The following is a 13,544-nucleotide window of genomic DNA, read 5'->3' as shown; positions in this document are numbered from 1 at the left end:
GCAGCCAAGGAACCGAGGGAACTTAGGTGGTCATCACTGCCCAAGAAAGAGCAAGAGCGGGATGGAGAGTTTTTGAATCCTGAAATTCTGGCATAGTCCTACTCCCAAAAGGGGAAACAGAGAGGGTTCCCTACCACATGAGGAACTAAACTACACTACCAGTACAGAAACTATAAAACCACTTAAAGTATATACAATTATATTTACAACATGAAGACAAACTCGATGTGAGGATAGCTAAAGACACTGGAGGATTCCAACTGTGGCGGTACAAAGGAACTGGAGGAGTCAGTCCACACCTCCCCTTATATCCCTGGTGCACAGCTCAAAGGGAAACTTGGGCTTGGAGGCAGACCAATGGACGCTACTTGCAAGATCTTTCTGGATTCAGGTGTATGGTGCAAATGCATACTTACACATGGAACACACATAGGGACCAGCATTTGAAGAAATTAGAGTTCTCATAAATATTTTGTAGTTAACTAGAGAAGCTGCCACTTAAAGCACTGAATTTTGGATTGTACATAACAAAAGCGTTATAATGAACTCTTAGAAAATAATATTCTATGGTTATCTCATGGCAAAGAAATATAGCCCTCAAATTACACCAGAACTCTGAAATGTGATTTGCTAGCTGACACTGAAATTTTTTCCTATATAAAAACCATATTTCATGTCAAAATTTATGTTACCGCAACTGATATTGAATTTACCATTTTAAAAACCACAGAAATTCAGTGGCGAGATTCCCTTGACAACCTTAAACTCTATACCTCTACATGGATGCATGCTAAATTATTTCATTATATGATCACATCACAGAACATTGCACAATGGGGGTTAAATCATGAACTCCACTACCATATTATATATGACAGAAGTCTATACCTACAACTTTCCAAATGCCTCAATATAAAGGTTTTTTTCCTTAACCAAAGAGATCCTTGTTTTCAAAGACTCTTACCAATTTTGTGAAGTTTTTCACAGCAAATAAGAGCTACCACTCTCTCAGCCAGTCTTGCACAACTCATTGGAGGACCCTACAAAATATTTCACAAAATCTCTTAAATCTGTCTTTACCAGTACATAGTTTACCAATATATTTAAATGGTCAGAACTTAACATAAACATTATAATGGTTTCATAAACTCAGAAGAGACATTAAAACTCATCACAAAGGAGTTACTGTTTTTAAAAACATCATCAACTCTTATATTGCCTATGCAAAGTGCAGAAATATATATCTGAAGCACATCCCACAACTCAAATAAGCAAATGTGTATGAAGATGAGGCTGCAGGAAAAGCAGCAAAAGTCTTTGGGATGTACAATGAAAGGAAGTTGCTGAGAAAACAGACTACAAACAAAATAAGCTGATGTAGTCTGCAAGTAGTTACAGAGTGTGTTACAGCAAAAAAAAGCAGCATATATACTGGCTACAAATTAATGCCAATGGAAAACTCATTCACGCATATATACATATATAATTCACTTATTTCCATCCCCATACCAACTACTTACAACAATAGAGGCTCGAAGAGGTGAGTTGATTGGCAGGTAGAGAGTTGAATAAAATGTATTATCAGGTAGTTCTCGGGTTTTACACTTAGGAGCCAGATGAGTAAATGGATCGCTTGGTAATCTTGCGCAATACCTAATTTGAAATAGATTTTAAAAAGCCGATCTTTCTAAATCCAAAAGCAAGATCCGATGTACAGCTTACAGGGACTCTCAAATTACTAATGCAGGAAGTATGGAAGATTTTAGTTCTGCCTATTTCTTGAATTTCCCAAAATTAATATTTAGTGAAGTAAAATGATTTAATGGCATCATCCAATACCCTTTTTAAAATAAGACTGCAGATCATAAACTATCAGAAATGTGAGCAAGAGGGTTTTATGTGGCCTCTCTCAACTATAGCACTTCTTTAAATTTAGCCTTATCAAAAGCAACTGCATCTCTACCCATTTGATGGCTGAATAGTGGACTTCATTAAATGTGCTGGTGGTCTCTGTTTTACAAAGGTTTTTATACAGCCCATATCATCATAGTAACTCAATACATTCCAACAATGCATTAAGCAATGGGAGTACACATCAGCCATGTTATGTTCACATCCCTGTGCAGTTCCTAGTAGAAAGGGAATCCACATCACTAATCCAACCATCAGAACTGGTATCCTTGTCGGCAGTCTCAGACAAGGACTGAATGGATCTGACAACAGGCCTGCCCTCTCTAACTTGAGGTGATCTCATTGAGAACAGAGTTGAAGTATGTTGGTATAGTGTTATGAGGAAGTTTGCAGTGCCATGCCTTATGCTGCCCTGTTGTGAGAGTCAATGGAGAACTTCAGTATCTGAAGATGTCAAAGTGTAAGGAAAAAAGTGAATTTGCCTCATACCTATTGATGTGTCCAATCGCAGTGTTAATTGTAACTCTTGGACTGCTATCACCTGGCCTCAACACATAGGGTGGAAAGATATCATCATCATCAACGATGGGTTCAGTTTCAGTTTCACTAGTATCAACGGACTTCGAGCATTTGTTTCTGAGGATCTTAACATTTTAAGAACAGAATGTGATGAGAAACAGGCTATTTTTTTTTTTACTACACTGCTAACCAAGAAGTATGTTCCTTTGGATACATACCTTTTCAATTGCTTTGTATGTTTTAAGATCTTCTTCAAAACTTTTGATTTTGTCTGTGTCTGCTAACATGATGTAATTTGAGATTGGTGCCCTAGCTCTTCCTTTGGATTGCACATAGGAACGATATTCTGTGGGCAAATCAAAACGAACCACCAAATTGCATTTTGGTATGTCAACACCCTCTTCAACAATACTAGTAGCAATAAGCAAGTTGGTCTCATGTGCTCGAAATTTTCTAAGTACCTATAAAAGTAATCAAGAAAAGAAACGTCTAAGAAATCAGTTCTGTACATAACTGTTTGAATTACTTTTAATGAATTTTATAATGCTACGTAAAAAAAAACAAACCCAAAAGGATGCAATTGGAATTCTAAAAACATGTTTAAAAAGAATCAGAAGGATTACAGTGCTCAACCAGAATAAACAACAATAAAAAAATCTTTTCAGAGACTCTTAGAGCAACAACATTTAATCAGAAAAACAGTATGGCTTCCTAGGAATTAAATCTTAAATATCAAATTATGAGGGAATCTAAAAAAAATGTGGGAACCACTAATCGTGAGGGTGGGGAAAACCCGCTTATTTACAATGCTACATATCTTTTGGCTATACTTCAGCAATGTTGTGCTCAGAAAAGCATTTCTGAACATCGGTTTGGGAATAACCAATCAGCATTTCTGATGTTGAAGCATCATTTTGGAAATGACAATTTTCACAGTTGATGTTTCTGCTAATTATGGTCAACCTGCTAAAAGAAAGTCACAACAGATATATAAAAACAAACTGAAATAAGAAATTCAGATGAAAATACTTGCAAAGAGAACAATGTCTAACTATACTGTAAAATCCAGAAAAGGAATATAAAGGAAGTAAAAATCAGGTTCACTTAAAAGGGAAAAAACCCCTAAGAATGTATAGCCCATTATACTATGTGTGAAAGAAACAGCCTCCCTCCTCTACAAAATAAATTATAGTAAACTACTTGTTGCAGTTCATGTGGTTTTAGGCTACTTTTTATATCAAGTTTGTTACTGAACAATTACCAACAGTATTTACTAATTTCAAATTTCAATGTAGGCAAGATCATAAGAACAGCCATTCTGGGTCAGACCAAAGACCCATCAAGCCCAGTGTCCCGCCTATTGACAGTAGCCAATGCCAGGTGCTTCAGAGGAAAAGAACACAACAGGTAATCATCAAGTGTTCCATCTCATCGCCCATACCCACCTTCTGGAAATGTTGGATATACTAATTTTCAAAAGAGATTCCATTTTGAAATAGAACTAACAAAGATTAACTTTTCAACTGTTTTTAAATTGCAAGTATTTTAAATGATAAATATGAGGGTTCTTTCTAAATATTTTCCCTTCAGCTAAAACACTAAATCTCCCTAATTTTGGTCCTCTTTGACTTTTGTTTTAGGATTTTATTAAAATAGCCATTGGCTTTTTAAATGAATTGGTTGCTAAATCATTAATGGGTTCTACTTAACACCTGTTACACCACATCACCATTTAATAACAGTCTTGAAAAATACACAGCAATATTGTAAGTCTTTCATTTGTGAACGCTCCCCCACTCCCTATCATGCATACAGCCCAAACAAACATTCCACACAACAAAACTTTATTGTTAAAAAGATCCTGGCCAATAATATATTCTAACAAACCTTGTAAAGCAAAATTAATCAGTCACTCAGCTCAATGACTCAAATACAGATTTCAGAGTGCTAGGATGTTCCATTTTCGTAGATTTTATCATCAAGTTGGAAGTATTTTTTAAAGTGTTAAATTTTATTTCTTTGAATTTAATAAGCTAATGGTATCAAAAAGTATGTCAGGCTGTAATAGGGTAGGCGATTTTAATTTTTTTAATAAAGCAATTACTGAGGTTCAGGTTATAAATATGGCTTTTGTCAAGTTCAAATCCAAAATGCAGTTAAAAGCTAAAAAAAATTTTTAAAAAAGGTCCCAACATAAAATTCAAGACCATGGATTTTCATTATACAGTTGACTCAATGTAAATCTGAGCTTTTAATGATTATTAATTTACTGTTATTACAAAAGAGCTTAACATTCTAAACAGCAGTCAGGAAATTCCAAAACACTTTATTTTCTGTGAAACAGTAATGTAGCATTGTTAACCCTCTAGAGGAGAATTAAGTGGTTAATTATGTGACAAGACAAGAAACTAGTTATTTTAAATTCTATTCAATTATATAACTTGACCATCCAATTTTTCTAACACACATATTTTTTGTAAAAACATCTGCACCACAAATAAGTGTGCAGATCTGTCAAGTCAGAATACTTCCTGAGATTCCAGGAGTTACTGAACACAGATTTTGCCTGCAAATTAAATGATTCTGAACATAGTACTATTGTATAATTCTTTTCACTTAAGTTACCTCTTCTTGTTTTCTGAATTCCACTTCCATCTGTTTGTTACGAGGCTGATTCTTTCCAATGCCATGTCCAGTTATAAAATTGCTACTGATGTAAGCCAGCTCTGGATCCTGTTTTCCAGCTTCCTTTATCAACCTAAGAATATTACACACATTTTGGAGTCAGGCATAGCTGAGAAAATGAAAGTTAATCTTTCGTTTATAAGACCTATATTAAAAATTGAAGTTTGGTAATCGGGTACTTTGCCAACATATATACAGATGACCTTAGTATGTTTTTTTTCTAAAAGTGAAAGTTTATGGTGAAAACCCTTCTGTTATGGGTCTATTATGGAAAAGTCTATACTTGAAGGCCAAGATTTTCAGAAGGGACCAGCGATTCTGTGATTCCTCAGTTTCTGGGTGCCCAAACTGAGACGTCTTTAAAGACACTTACTTTTCAGGAAGTGCCAAGAATCCCCACTGGAATAAAAAGGCCCCTCGTAGAGTATGTCTACATAGGAGTAAAAGACCTGCAACACAGCTGCAGCTGGCTCGCATCAGCTGACTTGAGCTAGGGCTGTGGGTCTAAAAATCACAGTATAGACATTCAAGTTCGGGCTCCAGCAGTTTTTTTTTATTCCTGTGTAGACATACCCCAAAGGAACCTCATGTTGGTCACCCTAGAACTCAGGATCCCACACCACTAGTCATTTGGTCAAAATCTACAAAGGACAGAAACTAAGAAACCAGCACCAAGTGTTCACATCTATTCTAAATGTTACAGACCTCTGTACTCAAACATTTTACACGTTTATCTGTTGTGGCATTGTCAACTACACTGAATGTGTATTCTGCATAAGTATACATATGCACACATTCAAAAATAGAAAAGCAAACTGAAAAGCATGTATGTATACCACACACACACACACACAAATAAAAACATCTTGAACATGAAATGTAAGGTCCCATACCCTGGAACTATCTGTGTGTGGGTGGACCTCGTGCACCAAGGAGCTAGCTGTATAATCAAGGCTTAGCTCTGCAAATTAACAAAGCTTCCGAAAGAACATTGACTCTACAATCACAGCACAAAACAGTTCAAGACCCACTTGATTCTTTGCAGCTTAAATAAGGTAGTATTAGAAAGTGAGATATACAGAAATTGTTTTACTGTTATGGATAATTGTGTTGGAATGTAAGATTATCAGGTTAATGTTAAGGATAATACCTGCATAATTTAAATTATATTTTCTGTTCATATATGCTAATGACAAAAAGTTTTAAGACTTTGCTGTAATGTTTTGAGAAATGAGAATATAGATATGTTTAGCACGGTGATTAAAAATCTAGACCTGTACCTTTCTTATTTAATCTAAATATGTTTTCAATTAGTTGGTGAAATTAATAATAAGTTCTCAATAATACTGAACATGGATTATATGATTATACATATTTATTCATCCTTTTGCATTCATTTTTAAATAGATCTCTTCTTTTATATTTTCCCTTCTTCTTATAGGCCTAACAAAAATTTGTCTGTGCAACACTGTGATTTCATGAATAAGTTAAGCAACTAGCCATCTGTCTGTATAAATACACGTGTGTATAATCACAGTAATTGCTTGTGAAATGCAATGCCCAATGGTGAGTCCTCTGCAGTGGGGGATGAACCTAAAATCTCTGGGTCTAAAAATGTGTCTTTACTGCCTGTGTTAAAAGACTCAGAGTCTGTTAAGTTCAAAGGTTGTATGGACATCAATCCCTCCCTGGCCCAGCCACTAGAAAGGGATATTGCAGAAAAGTGGGAGGGTAGTTATGTGCCTGATTTTGGGGGCGGGGGGGGAGGAAGAGGGGTGAGGGGGAAGAGAGGGGAGACAGACCCTGAAAATCTTTACCGTTGTTTCTTCTTATAGGTGACATTCCTATTCTCTAAAGCTCTTTTATTCCATCAAAGATGATCAAAAGTAAGAAATCTCAAATTTGAATTTCTACTTAAAGTTTCCATAAGGTCTTAAAGCACTTCACTTGTAGAGAAATATACAATTAATGATATTGAGATAAAATTTCAAAGTGCACAACTTTATAGGCAATTACTTACAGGACAAATGTATTAAGATCTTTAATTCTATCTGTAACCATGAACTAGTAACATACTGTGATAGAATGCATCCATATATTCACAACTTGCACAGTATTGTAATGATCTCTGTACAAATATGCCTTGTAAGGTTTCATTTGAAAACCTCAATTTGCTGATAAAATGTGTGGGGTAACACTGTATGTGAAGTTATAAGATTCTGCTATATGGTGTAAACTCTGTATGTTCCAAACCGAGGTTGGCAAACAGGTCTATCTCAAACAAAGGAATGTGTGACCTGTTTAATTTGCATTTAAGCAGCAAACAGAGTCATCAAGCAGGAAAAGAAACAAAGATAGCTCAAACTGGTGAGGAACATGCGGCAGGGAACATCCTTCCTCATAGGCTTTTGTTTCCCTCGTACCCAGCTAGAAATGTTTTTCAAAGGAGGGACCGAAATTATAAAAAGGAAGGTTAAAGACTGCAAGGCACCTCCCTCTCTCTCCCTATCCATCGCACTGACAGTACCTGAAGCAACAAAGAATTATGTTGGATTTTGGGAGACGGGGTCCTGACCTGATCCTAAGAAGGATGTGGAGAGAAAGCTCTGCTTTGAATGTGACAGTGTGTTAAGTTAGGTATCAGTGGTGTTTTATCTTTGTTTTTCATGTAACCATTTCAGACTGTTATGCCTCATTATTTGTACTCACTTAAAATCTCTTTCTTTGTAGTTAATAAACTTGCTTTATTGTTTTATCTAAGCAAGTATGTTTAAATTGAAGTCTCTGGGAAAATCCAACTGGGATGGCAAGTTACATGTATATTATTTCTATTAAAGTAATAATGGACTTTATTATAAAACTTGTATTATTCAGGAGAAGGCTGGGCAGCAATGGCCATAGATTTCTCGGGGGGTGGAATCTAAGACTGAGGTTGTGTTGGGGACACCCTACAGTATAACCAAGGCTGGGGAAAGACAGAGTAAAACCCAAGTGTGGCTGGCAGGCTGTAGTTACACACAAACACTTAGGGTGCGGCTTGCATGCTGGAAGGTTGCTTGTGAGTGGCACAGGTGGGAGCCCCTTCAGTAAGGCATTGTAAGACACCCAGTGTTGCAAGGCAGGGGTGACAGAACTGTTCATTAGTCTGGACTGTACCCAGGAATGTCACACATATACTGTGTTTTCCTTATATGGACAAAAATAGTAAAAAGTATTTTAAAAACCTTCTTAAATAGATTTTTTCCCTCACATTTCCCCGAGGTATACAACTGAAATACAAGTTCAAAAATACCTATGGTAATGAATGAACGAATGCTTTTAATACACATCTAATAATTTATGCAACAGATTTTGCTGTGCATTTGTAACCAATGGGCGAAAATGATATGTGATCATTACTATAAATAGATTAGGCAAATTTTTGGTTTGACCAGTAATATTTACAATTTAGGCAATAATACTAGTTTTTAAAGAAAGGAATTAGTAGTTAAGTATCATTTCATATTAAATTCCTACCTGTTTCTGCCACAGGGTATGTGTACACTGCAATTAGACTCCCAAGGCTGCCCTGTGCCGGCTGACTCAGGCTCGCAGGCCTGGGGCTAAAGGGTTGTTTAATTGCCGTATCCACATTTGGCCTCAGGCTGCAGCCTGAGCTCTGGGACCCTCCCACCAGCCTGAGAGTCCATACCACAATTAAACATGGCCCAAGTCAGCTGGCACAAGGCAACCGAGGATTTTTAATGGCAGTGTAGACATATCCATGCACCCCTTTTTACCACCAGTATCAGACTCCATTACATAATTCCAGGAGCTGTAGACCAAGTGTAATTATTATTATTATAACAACAACAAAACAAGTCAACAGTAACTATATATTGATCTGGCCCCACTTTGTGATGTGCAGGGCATGGTTATTGGATTCTGGGTGGAATTTAAGGTGTTGGTTATAATTTATAAAGCCCTAAATGTTCTGGGATCTTCCGACTTGGGAAGACTGCCTTTCTCTGTGTGCCCTATTGCTGCAACTGCAAGCAGCGGATGCCTTTGAGCTGAATCCCTCTCAATTGAAAGGACAAGGAACTGGCAGTAGTGAGAGGTCTTCAGCCATTGTTCTCAAACACCTTGGATCTGCTGACCTTCCAAGTAATCTGTAAACCCAATCTATTCACAAATGTTTTTGGAACAATAGGACAATGGAACAGACTGCCTAGGGAGGTTGTGGAAGCTCCTTCACTGGAGGTTTTCAAAAGGAGGCTGGAGAGCCATCTGTCTTGGATGGTTTAAAAACAACAAATCCTACATCTTGGCAGGGGGCTAGACTAGATGACCCTTATGGTACCTTTTAACCATATGATTCTATGCAGAGGGAAGGGTTTGATGAAGGTTAAGTTTGGAACTTGCGTGAGGGTGGGGAGACTCTTTTTTGGAGAACTTTTGTTCAATGGTTGACTTTTGGAGTGGGAGTTAGATGCTCAATACTCATTTTATACTTTGGTCACCATAATTCATGTGAAGGTTGCCCAGAGTCTTAAGGTAAGTGCCTTTTTGTTAATTCTTTATAAATCTAATGTACTGTAAGTTTGAAGTGTTGTGGCAGCCAGGATGTAGTTTGATTTATAAATCACGTAAAGTAAGCAGGTATGTACAGTGCAATGAAAAAAGTACAATAGCATTTGAATCAAATGTATAATTTAGTAGTCTATATTAACTGTGACTTCATAATCCCCTTTACTCCCTGAAGTATAATGTAATCTTTATTTCAGGTTGCCAGGCATATTTATCAGATTTCAGTAAATGTAAAGAACTTTTAAAAAGTTATTAAAAACGTATTCATTTCACTGGAAGGCTTGACTTGTATCACATAATACACTTCCATTACCATATCCATTTATGTTATGCATCTGAGGAAGTGGGTATTCACCCACGAAAGCTCATGCTCCAAAACGTCTGTTAGTCTATAAGGTGCCACAGGATTCTTTGCTGCTTTTACATATCCATTTATGGGTGCAAAAACGCAAAGAAAAAAAATACACTGAAAGTGTGCATGTGGGGAATGCACACTTCAAAGGATATGTCCAGTGATCAAATTATTAAAGTGTACACTCAATTAACACACACTAATGTTCTAATCGAAAACTTGGAAGTCAATGGAAGCCTTTCCATTGACTTTAGTGGATGCTGGATCAGGCCCAAATTCCAAATAAATCTTAAGTACTGGCAGGTGCAGAACATTACGTTTCTTTCCAAAAGAAATAAAATTATTTAGCTATGCAGTTTAAAAAAAAATAGGAAGCATTTACTGCAAACGCCACTGAACAAAAATCAATAAGCTGTTGTAACTGCTGTAGGCTTTTCAATAAAATGTGGACCATATCTTCAAACAGACATGGCTTAATTTATGCCTCTTCAGAATGCATATGTGCATGCCTGGCAAACATTTTCATTTGTGTGTTTCTGGATGCAAACAGGTAATTAGATATGAAAACATTTTATGAGTACAACAAAGTTTTACCGAATCTCGATTTTAGCCAATGTGTCTACAGTTGGGGGGGGTGTGGGGAAAATCCCACAAAAAATATAGAGGTGTCTATTAGTGACTTCACAGTTGTGTTCCAAAATGGGCTTAACAGTCAGCATAAAATCCTGTTTCTCTCTAAATGGAGGAGATCAGTTGGTGTGAAGTTTCAACCATAGTTACTTTTCATATCCTCTGAATTTTCTGTGGAATTTATGTTAAAAAAAATTATGAAGAGAAACTAAACAGGTAGTCTTTAAATTTGGGCTCTGTCTGAAACTCTTCCTTGTTGACTGATAAAAATATTGTCTAACAGGTATCTACACAAAAATTTGCAGAGAGGTGGATCCTGAGGAACCCTAATGCAACAGAGTGTGCTTTTGTTTTTAAAGACAGTTTTGGATTTAGGGTCATTTTTGACAATTATCCACTATTTTTATAATTGAAAATGTATTTGGAGTGAACACAAACCTGACTGAGGGGGCATATAACCTTGCTTGATGAATGGGGACTGGGTACACAAAAGACTGATTGGAATTGGAGAGAGGGGTTGAAAGGTGAGTACAAGGAGCAGGCTCATACAAATCCCACTGATTGATTTGGTGGGGTGAGGAGAGAGAAGAGAGAATGAAGAGAGGGAGGGTACATGCAAGCGTGATTGACAGGGACTGGTGAATGCAAACCTGATTGATAGGGGGTTGGTTGCATATAAGGGTTGCTCCCCCTTGGAGGTTTTTCTGCAGATTTTATCCTATAACTCAGAATTCATGCACAACTATTGAAAGATAACATTCTCTTGCTGTCCTTGCATCCCCACAAGTGTGTTAACCTCCCTAATTAAGCTGTAGAAACAACCCAGGGAATTACTACAGAAAATACCATCCTTCTGCATAAAACCCTTTAGCATCTTCCTACACAATCAACTTCTATTGCTGGGGAAAAAATATTCTGGTAAAATGATGTGAACAGAAGAGTGGAAACAGAACAGCGCTAAAGCTGTGAAGCAAGATCTGTGGTGTATGACAGTTGTGGAAATGGCAAGGTGTGTGCTTGTGCATGGTGGAGTAGAGGATATGTACTGTTAGGAGGAATAACTTTTCATTTCCTTCCATGAGAGATCTTGTTTAAACTTATAACTTAAGTAAAAATATTTAATGTTAATATGTGATGAATGCACAAAAATAAATTGTATGGGGGTATTTTTTAGCATATTAGCTGTTTAAAAACAGAAAAAAAACACATTAATTTATTTGCTGAAGTACCTCTTTCATTGTTTACTTGGGGCAATCAGCACTTATTGGTAAAGTGGTGCTTATGTATAGCTAATGCAGATCACCTTTTTAGGAAAAAAACATACCTCATGCAACTAGAGTATTGCACACATCTTCAATATTTTTTAGTAGATGCCCCAGTGGCCACCTTTTTATTGTTGCTGATAAGGAACACAAGGGCTTGACATTTTACTGAATAAAGATAAACTAAATAAATAAATAGATAAATAAATAAATAAACTCCAAATGTTCCAGTATTGCATGTATATACTTTTTTTAAACTTACAATTATAAACTTGGGCTCCACTAAGCTGGAATCACATTGATATATGGTGACAGGATAAAATTTTTAGAGGTGCCTAAGTGATTTTGGAGCTTATGTCCTATTTTCAAAAGTGACTAAGGTACTTTTGAAATTTTTACTCAAAAGCTCATAGTGGTTGTTGGATGAATGTCCTAGGTCTCTTATTTGACTCAAATACAAAATGGAGTGGCTTTCCTGAAATACAGCACAATTTCCTAGATAACATACATTTCCCTTTGGCAATGTGTTACATTCTTTAAGATTTTCATTTTTAAAAGTGTTACCTGTTTAGGACGACTGCTGTGTATCTCCTTTCCACAAAAATAATCCCACATAAAATATTAGTAAAGGGAGAAGGGAAATTTGTCTCTGGCTTCTCTTTCTCCTCAATTTCTTCATCCTCATCATCATCTTCAGAATCACTCCAAGACACATAATTATCCTGATTCCTATTATTATACCACTCAACACTTTCAAACTGCTGCCGCTCATATGGTTTATATTTGCGCAAGATTTCAAGCAGTTTTATTACTTTCGGGGTTACAAATTTCAGATCAAGTGAGGCAGGTGAGAAGTGCTCTTCACACAGTGCATGTATTTTTCTTAGGAAAGTGTCTGTAAACAATAAAAATTTCCTGTGCAGCTCCTCTTGCTCATGTTTGATGTACTTCTGTAGCTCTCTCACCATCATTCCAGCTACCTTATCTGCACACCAGGGTCCCAGAACAACCAACACAGCTCGACAGTCTGACAGTATCTACAACAAATGAATTCAAACTCCAGTTCAATAGGATAAAGTAATAATTTATTCATTTTATATTAGGTTTTCATTTCTAATATGAGGATAATTCTCATTGTAAGCACAACAGTAGTTGGTTTCTTTGTAAAAGATAGCTACAGTTATTTCATTTAGAAGTCCCCCATAAACATGATAGGAGAAAACGTAAAAATACTTCTTCACCAGAAACATCAGCCACTAGAGCTACACTCTATATTTTATCATTTTTGTCCTTGGACAAGAAGGATTTAATTACTATTTTGTAGTCCGACTGCATTGCAATCTGGAAATCTGCCTTAAAATAACTATGCTAAAAATAATTCATAATGCAGTTATGAGCAACTGGACAGTATCGTCCCCCTAGACTAATGGGGAAACAAGTTTTTAAACAAGGCAATATTTTCCATAGGCACTTCTGCATCATTATCTGAGACTGATAATTTACCAACAAATTCCACAAATAAGGCTCTCAATTCATTATATATTATTCACTGTATTTAATTAGTGCACGTGAAGTCCGTTCTATCAAAGGAAACCTTTTAAATTAAACTAAGAAAA

General features: G+C 36.4%; 1 protein-coding gene across 12 annotated transcripts in view; it reads right to left on the bottom strand.

The window, feature by feature from the left end:
• DICER1 (dicer 1, ribonuclease III) overlaps positions 1-13,544 on the bottom strand; it is a 104,152-nt gene that overhangs the window by 32,777 nt on the left and 57,831 nt on the right. For all 12 annotated transcript variants that reach the window (XM_030558829.1, XM_030558838.1, XM_030558830.1 and 9 more), the window contains 6 exons: positions 12,493-12,965; positions 5,056-5,188; positions 2,649-2,891; positions 2,401-2,555; positions 1,521-1,653; positions 965-1,040 (listed from right to left, as the gene is read on the bottom strand). In XM_030558829.1, the coding sequence (XP_030414689.1) occupies positions 965-1,040; positions 1,521-1,653; positions 2,401-2,555; positions 2,649-2,891; positions 5,056-5,188; positions 12,493-12,965 (1,213 nt within the window). The remainder of the gene's footprint in view (positions 1-964; positions 1,041-1,520; positions 1,654-2,400; positions 2,556-2,648; positions 2,892-5,055; positions 5,189-12,492; positions 12,966-13,544) is intronic.

This window comes from Gopherus evgoodei, chromosome 4 (genome assembly GCF_007399415.2).
Source record: "Gopherus evgoodei ecotype Sinaloan lineage chromosome 4, rGopEvg1_v1.p, whole genome shotgun sequence".
Lineage (NCBI taxonomy): Eukaryota > Metazoa > Chordata > Testudines > Testudinidae > Gopherus > Gopherus evgoodei.
This window is presented reverse-complemented; position numbering and strand designations above follow the sequence as displayed.